Consider the following 22,583-nt stretch of genomic DNA (forward strand, 5'->3'; position numbering starts at 1 on the left):
TTTTGTTCTGTTTTTTAAGGAAGTAATTCTGAAAGTGAAAGCAGTAATGAGGGGATAGCTGTATTTTTAAACAGTCAGTGCCATTGCTACATGTCCTAACACTGGGGAAACCTACCCTTACAAAAGTAAACATTAGTCAGGGCTTAATGGGAGGGAGGGGAGAGGCTTTCATAAAAGTAGCAACTGCAGTGGAAAAGAGCTCTTGCTTCCCAATTCTGCTTATGTAGGGACAGCTGTTTCCCACATGACGTTTTCCATACGCAGAGATAATATCAGTGTTGGAAGAAATGTGCGTATCATAACATGAAAAGTGTGGTTATTTGCCATGAGTTGCACAATTTAGGAAGTTGATGAGAGCTGTGGCTTCCCAGATCATGGGCTCAGCTCATGGCAAAATAGATACTTGCACTGCAAATAACAATATACTCCCCCCGCCAATACATAGATTATCATATAAGAACCAAAAAGAACTGCTAAATCAGATGAAGGGTCCAGTCTGTTAGGCAACAGCCCTTTCCTGCTGTTTTCCTCCAGCAGCTAGTAATATTCTGAGGTTATGGAAACTTCCATTTAGCTATCACAGTATAGCAATTATTGACCCTGACATCTAATTTGTCTCACCCCCTTTTAAAGCCATCTCCTTATGTTTATAAGAAAATAAAAGGTTGCCTTTACTGAATCAGACCAAGGTCCATCTGAACACCAGGCACTAGGGATTCAGGGAACATCAATGGGAGGGGGCAATTGTCCACTTTTCCCACTTGCAGGTTTCCCAGATGCATCTGGTTGGCCACAGCCAGGCAGGTTGCTGGACTAGACAGGCCTTTGGCCTGACCCAGTAGGGCTTTAATTATGTGCTTGCATTGTTAGTTCATTCTTCTGTCTTAAACCCATGTCAGCCAGATGCTTCCCACAAGGAGAAAATGAGTGATGGCTATTTGGGGTGTGCATGGAACTGACTGGTCGGGTTCGGTTCAAATCAGAACCAGACCCAGACCAGACTAGTTTGGTCCGGCACCCACTCGAACCACCACCACCTCAGTCCAGTGGGATTTCTTGTGGGGGAAAGATTTTTAAAACATTTTTTTAAAAAACTTACTCCCTCCAGGGGGTTCCCCGAAGTGGCGGGGGGTCCACAGAGTTTCCCTCTCCCCCTGCCAACCTTCTCTCCTTCAAAAACAGCCCTGTTCGCCCATTCTTCAGCCCGAAGCATGACCCAGGCCATGCAAAGGCCCATTGCACAGGTGCAGCAGCCTCCAAAATAGCCACCACACTGGGAGAAAGGCCAGAACGGGCCAAAGAATGGCCAGACAGGGCCATTTTTGAAGGTGGGAAGGCCAGCAGGGGGAGGGGTAACATCTGTGGACCCCACCGTTGCCTCAGGGACACACAGACCCTGGATGGGGCAAGTTAAAAAAATTTTTTTTAATAAAACAGACCGAGGGGGGTTCGGTCCGGGGTTGGCTCAACCCTGAGCCTTCAAACCAAACCAGTTCATCTTCGAACCAGTTCACTTCCAAGCCTGTTTGCAGATATCTAATGACTATTCTGTTTCTTCCCAGTGTTTGGTACTCATAGGCATACTGTCTATTAACATTCAGGTTCCATTTTGCTGTCATATAAAATGTAGACAATGATAATCTGGGTTTCCACTCCTGGTCTCTCAGCATCCCTCATGCAGTATTTTCCTATGACCTTTTGCTTTTTATTGTTGATCTTCCCAATAGATATGTAGAAACAGGAGCTGGTGTAGTTTTTCTGCTGCTATCAACAACAACGAGTCAACAACGATAGTTGACTCCCTGGCTAACAAAGTGCTCATGCTTCTAGGGGCTAGGGAGTCTCAATAGGACACTTCCCCACCCCCTGCATTAGCACAGTTAAGCAAGAGCCTTTTGATTCCAGATATGTTTCCACTGTTGCAGAGCCCTTCCAGAGTACAATGAGTGCTCTGGAGTCTAAAGGCTCTTGCACAATTGCACTCATGCAGAGGGATAGGGGGAGTGATGTAAGGGCTTCTGTCTCTCCCCTGCAGCCCCTAGAGCATGAGTGTTCATTATTCAGGATCTTCACCCCTCCACCTATACATGTGTGTCAGTTACATTGTCTGACCTAGTAAGTTTATCCAATTAAACATTAAGTGCCTTCTTTCAAAAAAGAAAAAAGAAAGTTTCAAAAACTTGCCCTGGAGAGGAGGCTTACAGTGTCCCAAGAGCATCCATTCAGGTCTGTGCTTAGTTGACTTCCATTGGGATGGGGCCGTAGCTCAGTGGCAGAGCATCTGCTCTGCATGCAGATAGTCCCAGGTTCAATCCCTGGCTTCACCAGCAAGGGCTGCTGACTGGAACCTTGGAGAGCCACTGCCAGTCAGTGAGTCTATTCACACGTGTGTGCAAAACCAGGCTAAGGGAGCCCAGCTGGTTTTGCCTGCATATGTCTACCTCACCTCAAGGGAGCGAGCGCTCCCTTAACGTCATTTTTAAGCAGCTAGTAGACTCAAGGAGGGGGATCCCCATAATGCTCTGTGCACTTACAAGGGGCATTATTGGAGTTCCGGGGATGGGGGGACGCGTCCCGGCACCCCAACCTTTGAAGCTGCCAGCAGCAGCTGGTGCTCGTCTGGACTATCCTTCTGCCCAGGGAAGGCAGAATGATAGTCTGCGGGGAGGTAAGCTCTTTAGGGCTTCCTCCCTACAAACCCTGTAACCCTTTCTTACTGCTCATGAGAAAGGGCTCAATGTAGACAATGCTTAACTAGATGAACCAATGGTCTGACTTGGTATAAGGCAACTTCCTATGTTCCCATTGTAAAGGAAACTAGTAGGACAAATTTCCCCTGGGCTTGCTGCGTGCAGGGAAGGTGAGCGCATCACCTGTGCAATTCATTACTGATGTGTGGTCTTCACCCATTTCATTTCTTTAAACCATACTAAACCTACATGTACCATAAGTGCTAGTGCACTAAGGTCTGCACAGTCCTAGTGCTACCATATTGTGTGTGTGCCAAACCTATAGCTAATCACTTCCAGTGCTATATACGGTATGGGAAAGAAGGAAATTAGATGAAGAAAGCAAGTAAGCAAAGGGTAGACTCATTTTAAAAGAAAAGATACCTAAACAATGTACCTTAGACTACTCTCTTCTCCTCAGATGGCTAGGACTTAAGTGCTATACATAGGGACCCACCTAAGCTTCTGTGGACTAAATTCAGCTATATTGGGGTGGGGGTGGATATTGGAACTTAACTCAAAACACCAGAACCCAAGGGCTGTTTTCGTGATTTATAACTGAATGTACATTTTAGCAAATTAAGGTTTGACATTTGAATTACAAATGTGGACACTTTACGAATTCATGTGAGGAAATACTTGTCTGAGCAGAGAATTCTGGGTATCACTAGATTGATGTGTGTGCAAGGAACTCTCAGGGTGCTCAATTATTTCGTGCAAAATATGTTGCCCATCTCTAATCCGCAAGCTCTGTCCCAGTTTATCTTTATCTTCATTTTGGAGAACATTATTCCAGGTGAATAGTGATGCAGTACCTACTCTCTGCCAACCGGCATCATACTCCAGGGGAACAAAGGCGTCTTGAGCCAATTTGCCTCACAGGTCATATGCAACAGAGAGTTACGGGAACGAGTTCTAAATTTGCAGTTAATTCAGTTGTAATTGGGCAGGTAAGCTAATTGTTGTGAGTCCCACAGCTCCAACAATCTGCTCTTTAAGATTCTAATCCTGCAGTTTACACCAGAGTCACTACTACTAATAAATAATGTATACAAGGCAGGCAGCTTTCAGAAGGTACAATAGAGTGATCACAGTGTTCCCACAGGGATTAGAAGCAATTTGCAGTACAGAGACCCTCTTTGTGTATTTTAGTGTTTGTATGCTCTCTGTGTATGCAACTTAAATTATAGATGAACAGGGGCTTTCTTCCTAAAGTGATGTTGAGTGAACACTATCATTTATCCCTTAGCTCATCCACTGACAGCTTTTCTTTCAGAAAAATAATAATGGGTTTAACAATTTAATATTTCCTTACAGGCAGACAGTAGAACGTGTGGCATTACAGAACCAGCTCCAACAGCTTCTAGAAACTCAGAGAGCAGAGGGCAAGTCACTGCCAACATCCCCAAGGTAACTATGCTTACGAGAGTAGAATTCCAATGTAGTTTGAACGGGAGTCTTTTCATGGTTGTTGCATAGGGAGGCCATACACCAGCTAATGATCCAATCATTCACACTGTAAAAGAATAAAAAGCAAAATGTTATACCATGGAAATCCACACCTTTTAGTTTGGCAGGTGTGAATACAGGACTTGATGAGTGAAATGAAATTAATTATTGTACTTTTACCAATCTGATTTATTGTGAAACCTTTAGATGACTCATAGCAATCACAGGAAACATCTTGTGAACTTCTACAACTTGACCTTATGGTGGCCCATAGTAATCTTATCCTCCCAGTAATTCATAAGTAATTCAGCCAATCCTTTGGCTTGCCAAGTTGGCAGACTGCTGTTCATATGCCTTAAAGGTGATTTGTCTTCACTATCTAATATGAATAGACAGCACCAAAAGCACAGATACAGTTGCACATTTAACCCTGAAAGAGGTTACTTGACTTCAGCTGAATAAGCAGTGCAGGGGAGGAAATATATTCATTGGCTACAGAGAACAGCACTGGTCTCTGTCCCTCCTTCAGACTTGCCATGTGAATTGACTAGAACATTTGGAGCAGAACTGGGCAAAGGCTTAAATATAACTTACTTTTAGGAGGCATGTGAGAAAATGTACTCATCACACTAAAAGGTTTGCAGAAGATGGACCCTGGGTACAAATCTATTTGTACCTGAATCGATTCGCAGATCCCTAGTGAATAGCCTCACTGTTTTTATTACAGAAGCAAGGTTGAGGTTTAGTAAGAGTGGCATGCTGGTGCCTCCAGTGGGTCGGTTCAGATGTAAAATGGAGCATACTCTCCCTCCCTTTTGCATGCGGGGGTCAGAAGAATTCTGATCCTAGTTAAGAATAAGCCAGGATTGCTCATTACATCAGAAGCAAGCACTCCTGGCTTTTCCAACCAGAGTTCCAAAGTAAACTAGGATTTGAATCCAGGCTTCAATTTGAATCTGGGATGCAGTTCTTCTGATTCCAGTTAAGAACAAGTCAGCATTGCTTGTTGCATTGGAAGTGAAAAATTCTGACTTATTATTGAATCCCAGGTTCAGATCCTGGCTTGCTTTGGAACTTTAGATAGAGTAAGTCAGGATTTCTCACTTCCAATGTAAAATGCAATCCTGACTTGTTCTTAATCAGAATTAGGAATGTACAAACTGGTTCAGCTTCAACCGGGGTTTGAGTCGAACCAGCCCAGTTCAACCAGTTCGAGCTAGAACCAGACCAGCCATTCAAAAAGGGGGGTTGGTCTGAGCTCGAACCCAGTTTGGGTCAAACCAGAGCAGGGCTGTTCTTAGGGTAGGATGACTGGTACAATTGTCCTGGGGCCTGCACTGGAACAGGCTCTGCGCTGGAGCAGCCTATCCTCCAAAATTTACCTTCTCCCCCCACCACTGGGCCCAGCTGATCCACCTGTAGCTGCAGGAGCCATGTGCAGGCTTGCCTACTAATGGAAAAGCTCCCTGCAGCCACACCGCTTCAGCTCCCTCTCTCCCCAACTCTCAGCTGTTTGGTGGGTGGTCGGAACTTCTGGAGTACAGGCCTCCCTGAAGCTCTCCCTAGTACCTGACCCTGCCTGAAGCTCTCCAGCCTGGACTGGAGGCAGAGTGACCAGCACTGGCTGCCCACCAGAGTGCTATACACACCCTCTGCCCTCCCTGCCCTACAGCCCTGGACTGTGCTGAGATCCTGTGCCTTCCTCCTCATCCGCAGAGCCAGCAATGGAAGCTGTGGGATTTCCCTTTTTTCATTTCCCCCCCAAGGCACTATTCCTTGTATATTTATGGAATGACTTGGCATAGGGCTTTGATACTGGGCACATCTGTAGGGCAGGGTGGGAGGGCTCTGAACATTGAATTTGAAATGGATTGGACAAATTATTGGTTTTAATCATTTTCCTCTACTTCAGTAAAGCTGCCAGAAAGAGTTCTCTCTATCCATAGAGTACTTCATACCTAGTGAAAGTGGGGCTAAATGTAAACAGCTGAATAAACTTACTTACTTAACTTTATTTTATTTTATTTTATTATTTTACTTGTGAGTGCACTGTGCTCAAGTTGGTTTGCAATCCATAATGTCTGAGTGAGAACTGTGAAGCAAGAGGCATGTGTTACGCTTTTAACTTTTTTCCTTACAAATGCACTATATCTCCAAGCTGGTTGGACATGTCCAAAAACCTCACTTACACTATTTATACAGTATGTCAACAGTCAGTATGATTTTGTAATCATATCAAATGTTAAGGGGGCCCCGCACATGCTGATTCACACCCCCCCCCAGCCCTGCATCCCCCTAGAAATGGCCCTGACTGAGGGAACCTGATGGGATTTTTAAAGGGTGGGTGGGAGGGCAGGAGGGAGGTTACCTTACTCATCACTGCCACAGTGCAGCTCCTCGGGAGTGGTGCGGGGCAGTGGTGGCTCCCCTAGGCCCCGCCAACACTCCCCTCATCTTCTCGCACTGGTGGGATGATGCAAATTGCCTCCACGCATATGTGGACGCCATTCTAATGGCTTCTGCACTTGCGTGTAGGCCCAAACCAGGCCCCACCAGCCCAGGATGATGGGGGGGGAGCACTGGCAGAGCCTAGGAAAGCTGCTGCCTCTTAGGAGCCACACCACCACCATAGCGGGTGAGGTAACCTCCCACCCACCACCCACCCACCCTTTTAAAACCCCATAGGGTTCCCCCAGTGCTTGTAAAGAGGAATCTTTACCTGATCCCACTTTTCAAGCATTAGAGCCAGGTTTGAACTGGTTCAACCCCAGTTCTAGGCACAAATTGAAGTGCTGGCCAGTTCAGTAGAACCGGGTGGCTTGGTTCGAGTCCAGTTTAGACCTGAACCAAAACCACCTGGAGCAGTTTCGTGCAAACCGCTAATTGGAATTGAGTAGAATTATTCCGATCCTTGTGTTCAAAGGGGAGCGGAGAGTACATGTTTCCAAAGCTAGGAAGCATCATGCAATGCCAGGATTTAATCCTGGCTCCTATTTGAACGAACCCAGTAAGCTCACAGTGGAGTTAAGATCAGAACTGAAGACTAATTCTGAAATGTATGATTCTGTGTCCCATTTAAAGTGGAGGCTTAAAGTTTTATTATGATGACTGTTCTGTTTGAATTTTGCATGTCCATGATTATGCTTGGCTTATTGGATTTCATTGTTATTTTTTGTAAAGCAACTTTGAAGAAATATGGTTACAGAGAAAAATATTTAAAATATAGAGGCAGTGGTTGCAGAAGGCAAATAAGACTTGCCACTCGTGCTTCTGCACAGATACACATCCTAGTGGGATGGTAGCCACTCGCCGCACCTCCGCGGCGTGGCTGTGTCGTCCCAGCCCCCTTACCCAGGGAGCACGTGGGACAGGGAGCTGCCTCTGATTGGCTCCCGGGGCACTTCCGGTGCAAACCGGAAGTGTCGAGCTCCGCAGTGCGCCTGCGCGGGCTCAGTCTGCCTCTCGAGCTTGGACCCTCCCACCCATCCCTTAGATATAGACTGGGCGTTTGCTGGTCGACATTTGGGGCCGGGCAGGAATTTTTTGGGTCTACACCTGTTTGGCTTTTGGTGTGCACCTTTTTTCGCCTGCCTCAGGCTATATCTGAGCTCCCAGGTAGCTAGTCAGTAGATTAAATAGGGCTATGTTCCGCGGGTTGGCAGGTACAGTGTGATGAGAAAATGCTAATTAAGGGGGTGTGGCACCTTAGGTAAGATGTAAATCAAGGAGGAGGAGCTGATCCCTTGAGGCTTGACAGATCAGGGATGACGCTTGACTCCTGCTCCTCCTCAGGCAACACCCCATCCGTATGGCTGTGCAGCGTCAGTGGGGTTGTCGCTGGGAGGTCAGAAATCTGACCTTAGGTCGGCGGAGAAGGGCGCCTCTGCTGGAGAGCGGGTGAGCTGCCTGGAGCCAAGGTGCTATCACCATGGTCGGTTAGGTGGGGCGGCCACGGCGTGGCTGGCCTATTAAGCACCACACTGTGGTGGGGGTTCTCCATGCAATCCCAGCCAATGAGCCTGTACCATAAACTTCAATAAATCGACCGTTCCTTCCATAGCAATGTCTCCATGTCTCCTTGGGGGGTCTGGGCACAATTAGTACTTGTACCAATACAGGCCAAATCTTCCTTCCTTTATCATCTCAGTCTTAACTATTTTTTGTTCAAGAATCACATGTTCATATTCAGCAAATTTATGCATAATTGCATTATGCCATTGTATTATGCAACCTTTTCTAGGCACAGAGCTTGGGTTTCTTTGCAGTCTTAAGTATCCTTACTTGAGATGTAAGTTCCACTTTAGTAAATAGGGCTTGCTTTCAAGTCAGGGTTAGAGCCGAATGGCACAGTACCATCAGATATGTTTGAACAAGATTCCTTTAACAGTACAGAAAAAAATTGGCTCTTCATGATGTAGACAAACTAGTCTACTAACCCCTGATGAAACCTGCTATCCTATCAATCTTTTAGGCATAATATAGTAGTAAATTTTGCAGATTTTCCATGCATTCTGCTGGAGACTTGTGCCTTATTTTAATCTTATTAACAGTAAAGCACTCCAACTGCAAGCCACAATCCCTTGATGCCAGAATTGTTTGAATGTTATCTACAAGACTTCTCCAGAGTCAGAATTTTGTAGATTGCTGTTGCCCATTTTAATTTCACTGGCTGACATCCAGATCAATGAACCGCTTGTGGAAGAATGTTGCACTAATGCAAAGCTGTTATGCTAGCTAATTGTGCTAAGTCTAGAGCTTGCATTCCAGACTAGTGTTGTGCAACCACAAGCATGCACAATTACACAGCTGCAACACACCTTATTTGTTTTAATGATAACTTTTCTGCAAGTGTTATATTGCTTTAATCCAGTTCTGCGAATCCCCATTTGTTAGCACAAGTAAGCTATCCTCTTGCACTAGCACAACTTTGCTTATTCCGCATGCTGTTCATTGTTATTGACATTCATGTGTGAAGCACCCCAATGTTTTGATTGAACAGCTTCTTATCAGCACTACCAGGCAACCTGAAGTTCACTTCTGTAATCGAAATTGTAATAAACAGTTTCTGTAATGGGGGCATGCAGTCCTATAATAATCCAGTTTAGTCCCTTTCTTACTTCCCTCTCATTCCTTCCCTCTTTTGTCACAACTTCGATTTTGTAAGAACTTGGAGCAGGGACCTGTTGTTAGACATATTTAATCAAAACTCCCATTGATTTTAACAAAGTAGAATTTAAGCCAAAAGTATATTTTAAAACATCTATGTACAGCCTAGTATTCCAGTTTTCCTTAAGTTACTCTCAAAAATTCTTCTAACAATATCTAATTTAAATCTTTAAAAGGAAATATTCTATGGAGATTAACAAAGAAAGGAAATAACAGATCAAGATTAGCATGGAAACAGATTTATATTCTTTGCTATGGAATCAATAGTGTGACAATACATTCCATGTGCGTAAGGGTCAAAGGGGGCGGGGGAAGCAATAGGATGCTCAGATAAACACATGCTGTGGAAACATCAGTGTTGCACTTTATATCTGTATAGTTTTGATTGTGGTCTCCTGTACTGATTTTAAAAATTATCTTTTCCCCTTGAAGTTCACCATCATCACCCACTTCTGGCAAACTTCAGTGGAAACCATCTGATACAGATGACTTGCATCTACCGAAAAATAAATTGAACACCCATGATGGGATTCAGATTCTTGGCAGTGTGGGAACTCCACACTACAGTCGGCCCAAGATAAAAGATGAGGATTCTGACAAAATCCTGCGCCAGCTGCTTGGGAAGGAAATCTCTGAGAATGTCTGTATGCAGGAAAAACTCTCACTAGAATTTCAGGATGTTCATGCCTTGAAGAATATGAAGAAGATTCCTCTGGAGAAAAAGGAGTTGAAGTTAGCACGACTGAAACATCTAATGCAGAGATCACTCAGTGAGTCTGATACAGATTCAAATAATTCAGAAGACCAGAAGAACACTCCTGTGAAAAGAACTGATAAGCCAAGGCCTCAACCCATAGTAGAAAATATTGAAAACACTGAGAATTTGCACCTCATGATTAAGAAACACACTTTGGCAGCAGGACGCCGATTCACTTTTGGAAATAAAACCTCTAAATCCTTGGATGGTCACAGCCCTTCTCCTACTTCAGAAAGCAGTGATCCTGATAATGAATGCCAGTATCAGACTGGGGCTGTTTCTCAGGGCCAACTCTTGGGAGAGTCCAGCTCCGATCTCACCAGTGCTCCCAAAGTGGCCACAAGTCCCAAGAGTGCTCTCAAATCTCCATCTTCAAAGCGGAGAACTGCCCAGAATTTAAAACTCAGAGTGACTTTTGAGGAGCCTGTGGCACAGGTGGAGCAAACAGAAATTGCTTTAAATGGAGAAAAGGACAAAGAGCGGAGTAAAGTCCTTCAGCGGCCTGCACCCAGTGCTGAAACTGGGGACCAGCAAAAGCGACCATTTGGAACATTTCGATCCATAATGGAGACGCTGAGTGGCAACCAGAACAATAACAATAACTATCAAACTTCAAGCCTAATCAAGACCTCAACACCCTTTACCTCATTAGGAAGGAAAGCCACAGATAGCAAGGGAAATTCAGCAACTACTTCAAAAGGAAAAAATAAGCCAGTGAGTGATTATAGGGTACAGAAGGATTATTTTTGTCTTTTAATCAATAGTTCTGATTTGAATGATCTCTGCTCAAAATAACCACTTGTACATAATACTATTAAACAAGTGTCAACCACTCACCATTGACAGGATTTAAGGAGGCAAACAGGTGATGTGATAGTGTCTGGAAGGAGATAACATTACCAAGAGATCATAACGTACAGGGTGGGTTCTTATAATTTAAAAACCAGTTTATGGAAAATCCCAGTCGCTGAGCCCCACACACTCCCACAGAGCATGTCATGAGTATTCAGACTCTGAGGTGAGTCTCACGATCAGTGAGACTCGCCAGGTTTGCGGGGAGAGCAGACTTAGCCCGTTCTCCCTGCAGACTAGCGGAAGGCAGCCCTGGGCGGCCGGATCGGCTGCCCACACGACTGCTGGCTCCATCATGGAGCCAGCAGGGGCTGCGGGGATTGAGGGCCACACAGCCCCCAGAAGTTCCAGGGTGCCCCGCACAAGTGCGCAGGGCATCCTGGAGAGACCCCCGAGCCCCCGGTCAGGGATCTACTTGTGTGTCACCGCGCACTGTGGTGACACAAGAGCAAAAAGGAGTGGTTAACGGAACGCTCGCTCCATTAACCTCATCTTAGGGGAGGGGTATTTTTGAAGGCTAGCTACTGGGAGCCGCGTGGCTCCTGTTGCAGCACACGACCACCCAAAAGTGGGCTAGGCTCCCTTAGCCCACTTTTGGGCAATCGTGAGAATTGCCTCATTTTCGTCAATCCTAGATTGGTGCTGCTAACTTCTGAGATTTAACCAGGATAAAGCAAATGAGTTCACATCTAAGATCAACCATCATGGTTAAAAATCAGGAGTTATCAGCACGGATTTCGAATTGGCGAAACAATCCTCACAACATGCTCTGTGGGAGAACCCATGACTCAGTGACTGGGATTTTTAAAAAAAATTGTAAGAACCCACTCAAAGCATTTGAGGGAGCCTCTTCAGGGAAGAGAGGTGTGCATTCCCTGCATCTAATCCAGGGGTGGGCAAACATGGCCCTTCAACTGTTTTTGGACTACAACTCCCAGCATCCCCTGCCACAATTTATTCAAGTTGTAGTTCAACAACATCTGGAGGGCCACGTTTGCCCACCTCTGATCTAATCCCTGTAAGTCATGCAGACTTTGAGGTAAACTTCTCCCTGCATTGCTAGCATATGTTCTGCTCTCAAGGAGTGCGTATGAGGTCATTCACACAATCAAAAACTGTGTTCTACCCAGGTTTGGGAGCTGTATGTTTCCCAATTTTCGGTTGTGTGAAAGAAAGGTAGGAGGAAAACCTGGGTAGACGTAATTGTGTGGAAACAAGGTAGGAGGAAAAGCTACCCAGGTTTTCCTCCAACCTTGCTTCCACACAACTGAGAATTGGGAGCACACACAGCCCCCAAACCTGGGTAGAACACAGTTTTTGATTGTGAGAACGGCCTCTATGTGCATGTAAAGACACAGGATAAAATAAGTACCAGAAACAACTAATAAAAGAGAGTGCAAATAAAATAATTATAATTAATACTTTTTTGGAAATGACAGTATGAAATTACATATGGGAAGACAGTTCCATAAAACTAAAATACAAGAGCTGAAGTAATAATTTAAGGACTAATGCAGGAAGGAAGTGAAAGCATGAGATCATGATGCATATTAGCTGTAGTTCTTTTTGCAAAAACAGGTAAAGATTTAGGCAAGGTGTTAATTTCTAACAAATTCACCTTAGTTCTCCAACAGGCTATGATATGGTAAGCCATTCACATGACTGGGTTGTCACAGGGTTGTCACAGTTTTCTCCATGCCAGTGCATGCATGCATACATGCATGCATTTACTTACTTACTTACTTATTTATTTATTTATTTATTTATTTATATTGGACATCTGTACTAGCAAAGAGAATTTTGTCCTCTTGTGCTATGAGAAAGCCAATGGTAACATGCTCTCCACAAGATTTCTGCCAAGGAAGTGGTGTCATTGCTTTGCAGATGGGAACTGGGTTTAATAATGTGAAGCTGGCAAATGCTTCTGGCAAATGCAGGACCAAAGTAAGACCCATGGTGTAAGGACTGGGAATGGAACAATTGAGACTAGGGTCCTGGAAGCCAAGTTTAAAAATTGAGAGGGTAACTTTTCAGGATTAACAATTAAATGAAGTGTCAAGTAAAGGCTAAACTGGGATGTGACAGAGCACAATTTTTTATTTTTAGTTATTTTATTTTTATTTATTTTACATATTTTTATACCGCCAAAAATTTACATCTCTGGGCGGTTTACAACAAGATAAAAACAACATTAAAACATTAGTTAAAAGCAAAAACAAGAAATTTAAAACACAACAATTTAAAAATTTTAAAATAATATTCTGAAACAACATTAAAAACAATCAAAACAGTATCAGTTAAAAGCCTGGGTGAACAGATGCATCTTTAAAGACTTTTGAAAAATTGTCAGAGATGGGGAGGCTCTTATTTCAATAGGGAGAGCATTCCAAAGCCTCAGGGCAGCAACGGAGAAGGCCCATCCCTGAGTAGCCACCAGACAAGCCGGTGGCAAATGCAGACGGACCTCTCCTGATGATCTCAATGGGTGGTGGGGTTCATAACAAAGAAGACATTCTCTTAAATACCCAGGGCCCAAGCTGTTTAGGGCTTTATAGGTTATAACTAACACCTTGTATTTTCCCCGGAAACATATCAGCAGCCAGTGTAACTCCTTCAATACAGGGGTAATATGGTCTCTCCTAGATGACCGAGAGACCAGCCTGGCTGCCGCATTCTGAATCAACTGTCGTTTCCGGACTATGTACAAGGGCAGCCCCACATATAGCACATTACAGTAATCCAGTCTGGAGGTTACCAGCAGATGTACCACTGTTTTGAAGTCATATATCTCAAGAAATGGACGCAGCTGGCGTATCAGCCGAAGCTGATAGAAGGCACCTCTGGCCACTGCCTCAACCTGGGACACCAGGGAGAGACTTGGATCCAGAAGCACCCCCAGACTGTGTACCTGTTCCTTCTGGGGAAGTGTGGCCCCATCCAGAACAGGCAGATCAAAATCGTCTCCCGGGTTTTAACCCCAAACAATGAGTACCTCCGTCTTATCTGCATTCAGTCTCAGTTTGTTATCCCTCATCCAGCCCATTACCGACTCCAGACAGGCATTTAGGGAGGTTATGCCCTCTCCCGATGATGCTGGCATGGAGAAATAGATTTGGGTGTCATCAGCATACTGATAACACCCTGCACCAAATCTCCTGATGATCTCTCCCAGCGTTTTCATGTAGATGTTAAACAACATCGGAGACAATACAGAGCCCTGAGGGACACCATACAAAAGTTCAGATTTTGAAGAACAACATATCTCCCAGCGGTTTTGCAGTTAAATCCCATTCATGAAAATGTGTGTTGAAAGAAGACAGTAAGGAACAAGATATAACAATGCATATCAAAAGGAGCAGAAAAGCTATGTTTGTCTGTAGAAGCTTATCAGTTTGCATAACACATACAGGGAGACTAAAAGGGAACAGTGGAAAGGGATTTTTAAAAATGTCAGTCATTACTAGTGATGAATATGGAAGAAATGTTTTTAATGTTTCAGTAGAATACTTACATCAGTAATGAATATGGATTATATTTTGTTCCCCCAAATCCATAGAATTTCCTTGGCACCCTGTATCTGTGCTTGCCCACTTTCATCACGACTCACTGAAGTCATTCACACAATCAAAAACTGTGTTCTACCTGGGTTTGGGAGCTGTGTGTGCTCCCAGTTTTTGGTTGTGTGGAAGCAAGGTAGGAGGAAAACCTGGGTAGAAGTGCTTGTGTGGAAGCAAGGTAGGAGGAAAACCTACCCAGTTTTCCCCCCTACCTTGCAATCACTTTTACCCGGGTTTTTTCTCCTACCATGCTTCCACACAACTGAAAATTTGGAGCACACATAGCTCCCAAACTTGGGTAGAACACAGTTTTTCACTTTGTGAATGATCTCACTGTGTAGAGCCTTCTCTTGCTGCCAGGCTCGGACTGGCCCACAGGGCAACAGGGCATATTCCCAGTGCGCCCCACCTGCAGGGTGTCCCTGTGCCTCAACTCCCACCCTTAATTACCCATTCTGCTCAAAACCCGGTGCCCTCCCTACACACATTCCACCGCCCTCTCAGTGCCCCTAGTCTGGCCCTGTACACTGCGGTGTGATAGCCACACTTGCATGCTTTCTTTGAAGTGAAAAATCACATTCACTCAAAAAATTGTAAGTTTTGTACTGATTCACACATGTGAACCAGTGCCAAACACTAGTTCTATACCTGAAAAGCCTTATGGACACAATCCAAGGGGTTCCCAACTTCCTGCTATGATAGGAGAATGCCTGTTGTGTATGGAAGACTCCCCTAGCATCTATAATGCAATGGGAACAACCCCTCTGCATGCAGAACTCTTTCTACACATTTGACTCCATATGCCAGCTGGATTAGGGCATAAGGATTTTTAAAAGTTTTTCTGATAAACAGAAACTTTATTTTCAATCGCTTTATGTATTCTATGCATGTGTGACGCTTGTTGCATGGTCTTTCAACTGATTAATGCATTGTACTTCCCCAGGGGCCTTACTCTGGCTACATCAGTTTTTCCACTAGCATGCTGATTGAAGACCGCCTGTGTAACTATGCATGGTATGTGCTGATGTAGAGTGAAAATGTTGGCTTTCCTATTACTTTTTTTATTACCCCTTATTGCATGTGCAGCTTATAATTGTTCACAGCTTAAACTAATGAAACGATTGATGACAACTGTAAAAGAAAATGAAATTTTGATCTCCTCTTTAAAAAAAGTAAACATACTCCTGCTACAGGCTTTTGCTAATATACAACACTGAACTAGTTTAATGGTTCCAAGCACAAAGTGTGCATAAAAACACACTAGTGCTCATAAATTCAAAAAATGCATTTTAGTTCAGTTTGGCATCACTCAGTCTCTTGAATAAGATTCAAAACACCAGATGAGAGTGGAAATTAAATTTCCCCTTATGAGTGGGCCAAGTCAAACTCCAGTTATGGTCAAAAGAAATGGTGTGCCCTGTTCTCCATTCCGTCATGTCCTTCTCACTCTGGTTTAGAGCTCTTGTTTTAGTTTTCTAATTTAAATGGAGTGTCAGGCAGGCCAAAATCAAATTCATTTAGGTTTTCCAAAGTAAAAATACAGTTTTTTCTGAACACTTGTTGGAGTGGGGGTAGAATGTTACTGGCCGACATCCTGAGAACACACCAGTTCTTCTAGGATGTGCTTGTGCTTCGCGTGTGCTGCTGCTGAGATCCAGACTGAGCCAGCACACCTACTCATGGAGGGAGGCAATTTTCACTGATCTTCCCCATCCCTGGAATTGGTCCTGAATGCAGTCCTCAGGGACACACTTCCAGGCTGCAGGGAGCCCTGTGCAGGAAAGGGAGTTAAACTATAGTTTGATTTTGGTTTGCAAGCCAGGTTTGTTGAACTAACTGGTTTGTTCAAGTTTTGGTTTCTTGTGCTCTTCTGTTCCTCTGCACACAAGGAAAACCAGTTTAAAGTTTCTAGCCACAGTTTTAAACTCACCACACTTTCCCATTTCACTGCCCAAGTCTCTGATAAAGCCTCTGCCACCATCAATAGGGAGGTACATGGCCTTCTCTGTAGTGGCACCCCAAATCTGGAGCTTCTTCCTCCAGGAGACCCAGCTGATCTTATACTAATAGTATCCTTTTGAAAGTGAAATCCACAGGGTGATACTGGTTGTACGCATCAGACCTCTGGTTCATCTGTGCTGGCTAACAGTGAAGGTTAGAAATTGGATGAGCCTATGGATCCATTTCACTTGAATATGGGAGCATTAATTTATAAATCAGAATATTAAACTACTGCTAATACTGCTACTACTACTTGTGGGTAAATTAATTGTGTCCTGATAATTGCCATATGTCCTTCTCTAGTAAACCACAGATAAGAGATAGGCTTGCTAGAGCTTTTTGATAAATGTAAGAATTGTGGTAAATGAAATACAGCAAATAAGGGAAGACATACAGGACATTCACACAATTAGCAAAAATCGAGCTAGGATAGCCTAGCCCGATTTTTGCTATACATGAGAACCATCGGGCTCGGCTAAGAGCCCGGTGGTTCCAGAGTGGGTAACCCGCTTGGGAACCCCTGGTAAAAAACCAGGTTTGCGGAGTGAGCACTCCGCAAACCTGGTTTTTAGAATCATGAGTAGCCGCGGCGTGGCTTCGCGCCATGCCTACTCATGAGTAGACCCCCCGGCCAGAAGGCTTAAAAGCAGCCTCCCGGCTCGGGGGTCTCCCCAGTATGCCCTGCGCGCTCGCGCAGGGCATACTGGGGCTTACAGAGGCCGCACGGCCCCTGAGCTCCCCAGCCCCCGCCAGCTCCATCACAGAGCCAGCAATCGTGTGGGCGGCCGATCCAGCCGCCCAGGGCTCTCTCCCCGCTCACCCTGCAAAACCGGGTCTCATGGATCGTGAGACCCTGCTCATATAGAAGCTATTCTCATGAGCGGGCAAAACCAAGCTAAGGGAGCATAGCCTGGTTTTGCTTCCTCTTGAGAACCAGTGGGCTCGAGGGCAAGCCCAGTGGATCCACAGCAGCAAGCCCGCCTATGTAGCCACCCCCTTAAACAAGGTTAATGGAGCGAGTGCTCTATTAGCTTTGTATTTCTGGTTTTGTGTCAGCCGTGGCTGCTTGCAGCTGCTATGGACACACTGGAGGGGGGAAGGGGTGGTCCCAGAAATGCATCCTGTACTCGCAGAGTGCATTACTGGGACTTTGGGGGCAGGGCAGCACATGGCAGTGCTTCCCTACACCCGAACCCTGGAACTGCCGGGCGAGCCATGGCCGGGTGCAGGAACACTGGAGACAAGCCGGTGCTCATCTGGGCGGGCAATCTGCCCACCTAGAGCCCAAAGGAGGATTGTCTGTGGAGAGGTAAGCACTTTAGGGCTTCCTCCGCGCAAAATAGGGTAGCCCTTCCCACTTGATCGTGGGCTTCAGAATGTGTTTAAAAGCTAGGAAGGGGTGTTAAATTTGGAGGGCTTGGAAATATGGACACCCTCCCAACTTGAAGAATTGCAACACATTTAGGATCAGTTGAGACACATGCAAGTCTAGCTCAGTCCTCAAAATGGGGTGCAATTTCACTTCCTCTAGTCAGGCCCCCTACAGTTCCAAAGGAGAGATAAGAAACAGCAGGAAATTTTTCACACCCAGCTTTTAGTTTGCATCTCCTCCGGAATGGAGAGGATGCATTCACATATCAGCCAGATTTATCCTGAAGTCCCTGCGAGCTATCGGGGAGCTCCTCACACACAATTTGGGTTTTTCACTGCACATTAGAATGTAGCCCGGTTTATATCTGGGGTTAAAAAAAATCCACTTTTTGCATCAGTTTTTTTGGCCGCTTCAAACTCGCATTAAAGCCTCGCAATAAACCTGCTGCTGCCTGGGAAAGCTCCAGGAGGGAGCCAGCTCACAGGTAACCCATCTGGCCTGGCCAGGTCCAGGAGCTGAAATGGTGCTTCAAAGCATGCTCAGAAAAGTCATTTCATGCTGGTTTCATGGGATTTGTAGTTTCGCTGCCCAGAGAAAATTATGAATCCCATGATCCTCGCAGGAAATGACTTTTTTGAGCATACTCAGAAGAATCGTTTCAACTGCTTGCCTATTTGGCAGCTGAGCCTCTCTTTCATAATTGCTTTGCAAAGTGAAAGGTTTGGGAAGGAGGTTCTAGCACAGTGTGGGGTTTCTACCCATCTGGGTTTTGTTATCTTTTGTCAGTACTTGCAAAACCCCTTGAGGTGATTTTTGAGGCAAATGGGAGCATGTTCACTCATTTCTAGTAAAATCTCATAGGAGTGTGAATCAGCCAGGATTCCTTCTCACATTCACTGTCATTACAGAGTTTGGCAGCAATGTTAAAACCTCAGTCATATCTAAGAGACCTGTTCATTATTTTTTAATTGATTATAGCTTGATAGTGGCAAAACAATTAACATTCCTAGTGCCCTGTTAAAATTCACTAGGTTTTCTGAACAGTCCATTTCATTTACGAAGTACTTTTTTTTTCCTTTTCATTTTAAAAGGACCACTTCAGTTTCATCCATTTTAATGCCAAGCAAATGTTTACAATTACGTTGGCCACCTACTGCCAGTAAAATATTTGTTTCTCATGGATTGAATTATTGTGAAGCATGTGGAGTGTTGGTGGTATTATGTTGTTTATCTTATCTGTAAGGAGCACTGCAGTAACCTATTCACATCAATAGAAGTGCTCTCTGCCCCCATGAAAGCTGTCTTGTGACTAGGGGTGTGTTCAGATGACAAACACATATGGATTTTGGGAGGTACTGGCCAACATTCCATGCAGTAGAACGTGAGTGTTTGGGACCCGCCAGGGCTGCTTCACACATGGCAGTGTTTCACAACATGGAAACTGCATGGCTTAAAACAGCATCCGTGCAACTGCACAGTGTTACTGCCATTCTTTCTAATGGAAAGTAGCACTGCATGGATGTTTTAAGTCACACAACTGCCCTTTTGCACACAACACTGTCAAGCCTGCCTGACATGTGTGCTGCATCCCTGGTGGGTCCTTAACGCTGGTATTCTGCTGCACAGAATGTTGGGTGCTGTACAGTGGGAAACACATGAAGCTTAGATGTCCAGTACATTATGCTCTCAGAATCATGGCATTTGGGGGAACTGCAGGAGTCTAGATTTCTAGAAATGACTGGGCAGTAGAATCCTCCTTACATTATACATGTTCATTCAACATAGCTCCACAGGAATCCTACTGTATTATCTACAATAAAATCATTATTAGGACAAGTGGAACTGAGAAAGGACCTGTATAGTGCTAAGATTGGGCGGGAGGCATAATGTGTACCTTTGAACTTTGCACATAGACATACACGTCATCCCACTCCACATGCCAGTGGTGTCTCCACACTGTCAGGGTTAGAGCTTACATTTCCCCTGTAAAATAGAGTGGCAGCTTTAAACTTACACGGAAACTCTTAGTTTATATTGCAGCTTTAAACAAGACCACCATCAGAGTGAAATCTAAGCCTACTCACAGAAAAGCAGGTTTTGCCCCTTCTCAGTGTTGTTCACAGCCCACTCACTTTGACCATTCTGGAATATGAACACATAAAGCTTCCTTATACTGAGTCAGACCATTTGTCCATCTAGGTCAATGTTATCTACGCTGGCAGGCAGGCATGATCACATGGATGAGCAGGCAGACAAGGCAGGGTCCAACTCAGCTTCACCCCAGACGATCCAGAACATGCTACTAGGAGCGAGGCTCACGCTCCCAGATGATCCACACTGCTCCGTGCAGCACAGATCATTCAAGGCCAGAACTAGTTTCCCTATCCTCTGTGATGCATTGGGGGATACCCCCATGAGACAGGCGCTCTAGGTGCCCATCTCTGTGTGCGCTCATTTCCCCAACCTCCGTGGTGCAGTGGATACCCCCGTGAGATGGGTGCTCTAGGCCCCCGTCTCTGTGTGTGCTTGGGCTGCAAGAAGTCTGAGCACGCACACAATCCCAGCACTGGGGTTAAGGGCACGGTCTATGTGGAGCCCTTTGTGGAGATCCCAGGGTTTGAACCTGGGACCTTCTACATGGAAAGCAGCATCTGCTTTACCACTGAGCTACAGCCTTTCTCCCTGGGAGCCACTGAGAATCAAGCCAACAGGGCTAGGTCATCTGGTTACATCCTGGTTTTGTACATAGGAAAAATGGGAAGCATTTTACATGTTAAAGCTTTTATACATGTCTTCAACCAAGAAGAGGGTAAATCTTGGGAGAGAGGGTCATGGGCGATTTTACTTTCATTGGAACTCACTTGAACAGTGAAAAGTTTCAGTATAGCAATTGTTATGATGACAAATTTGCTTGTAAGTGTTGTTCCATAACTGTGGTATATGCAGAAGTTCATGGATATGGTTTGCAAATATAGCATGCAAAATCTTCCTCAAACAGAACACATTTAAGCACTGATACCCTCTCAACTGGGCAGATTTAGACCATCATGAAGAGTTAGCAATTGAAATACCACAATTTTTATTAAATGTAGCATGGGCAGTAACTGATAACCATTCATTATTTTGTTGATGTTCATTTTCCTGTTGATGGTTGCTTCAGATTGAGCAAACTAGCCAATAAGAGGTTCCAAGTGACTCCAGCCTTTGAACTTTAAGTGTACAACTGTGCAAAATGCTACATTTTGCTTCTAGTTTTTAAGCGCTTGGTTCAGAAGCAGAGCATATTTCAAAGTTAAAACCCTATTTCTGAAGCTTCTTTCAGCTCCCATTAGCTTTAACTTGTCTTAGGCAGAGTACTTTTTCTATCTGAGCTTGCTTGGTTTTGACCTTACAGATTAAAGGTAAAGTGTGCTGTCGAGTCAGTGTCGACTCCTGGTGACCACAGAGCCCTGTGATTGTCTTTGGTAGACTACAGGAGGGGTTTACCATTGCCATCTCCCATGCAGTATGAGATGATGCCTTTCAGCATTATATCGCTTCTGCCCGATATAGGTGTTTCCCATAGTCTGGGAAACATACCAGTGGGGATTCAAACCTGCAACCTCTGGCTTGGTAGTCAAGCCATTTCCCCGCTTACTTGACAGATTTCTCAGATTCTCCCAGATCCTTTGCACACAGATGTCTCAGGAACAATTCCTGGCATCTCTAGGTCAGGCTAAGAGGAACTCCTGCCTGAAAGCTTGCAAGACCACCGCCAGTCAGTCTAGACAGTACTGAGCTAGATGGACCAATGGTCTGACTAGGTGTAAGGCAGCATGCTCTGTTCCTGAGGAGAGGAGAGCTGGTCTTGTCATCTTAGCTAAGCAGGGTCCACCCTGGTTGCATATGAAAGGGAGACTAGAAGTGTGAGCACTTTAAGGCATTCCCCTTAGGGGATGGAGCCACTCTGGGAAGAGCAGAAGGTTACAAGTTCCCTCCCTGGCATCTCCAAGATAGGACAAGATTTTTTTTTAATAGGACAAGATTTTTTTTTATTGAACCAACAAACTACCAAAGCATACAGTACATTGCCAAAGCACAATTATATACAAAGTGGTTGTTTGTACATTATATATCTACAAAGATTTACACACAAGGATTTGGAAACCCACAGGGTTATAAAGTATATGCAGGCAGTACTGTAACTCGGGGATGGGAGATTACAAGGCACATCAGGTAATCGGGGGGGGGGGGGAGTTTATGTCCAACGTCCATTTCCATAATTTGTCCCATTGCTGTTTAGAAGAGATACACTTGTCTTTTTGCACATAACCATACAAACTTTTCCAGAAGAGATTTACTGTCTCATCCACGTGAACCTCTTGGTCGCGTCTTCCCTCCCTATACCTATGCATTGCATAAATGACATACAGGTTTACTAACCTGATTACGAGAAGGGGAACATTCTAATTCCCTAGTATGAGGGCACCTGTTCTGGGCTGGGAGAGATTCCTGCCTGCAACCTTGGAGAAGCCACTGCCAATCTGTGTAGACAATACTGAGCTACATGGACCAATGGTCTGGCTCAATATGTGGCAGCTTCCTGTGTTCCTATATAACTGTTGGATCTCAGTTTTGAACATTAATGGTATTGCACAAATACTGCATCTGTAACCAAACCATTCACTGATTTTGAAACTGAACTGACTAAAAGGTAAAGT

General features: G+C 44.7%; 1 protein-coding gene across 9 annotated transcripts in view; it reads left to right on the top strand.

Annotated features, from left to right (window-relative positions):
* SNCAIP (synuclein alpha interacting protein) overlaps positions 1–22,583 on the top strand; it is a 143,275-nt gene that overhangs the window by 117,535 nt on the left and 3,157 nt on the right. For 5 of the 9 annotated variants that reach the window (XR_008317413.1, XM_053301391.1, XM_053301390.1 and 2 more), the window contains 3 exons: positions 4,047–4,139; positions 9,777–10,830; positions 15,454–15,524. Coding sequence is in view for 7 of the 9 variants with exons in the window: in XM_053301391.1 (XP_053157366.1) it covers positions 4,047–4,139; positions 9,777–10,830; positions 15,454–15,524 (1,218 nt within the window). In the remaining 2 variants the exon portion in view is untranslated. The remainder of the gene's footprint in view (positions 1–4,046; positions 4,140–9,776; positions 10,831–15,453; positions 15,525–22,583) is intronic. The other 4 variants (XR_008317414.1, XM_053301392.1, XM_053301393.1 and 1 more) reach the window with 3 other exon arrangements.

The sequence above is a fragment of the Hemicordylus capensis genome, chromosome 2 (genome assembly GCF_027244095.1).
Source record: "Hemicordylus capensis ecotype Gifberg chromosome 2, rHemCap1.1.pri, whole genome shotgun sequence".
Classification (NCBI taxonomy): domain Eukaryota; kingdom Metazoa; phylum Chordata; class Lepidosauria; order Squamata; family Cordylidae; genus Hemicordylus; species Hemicordylus capensis.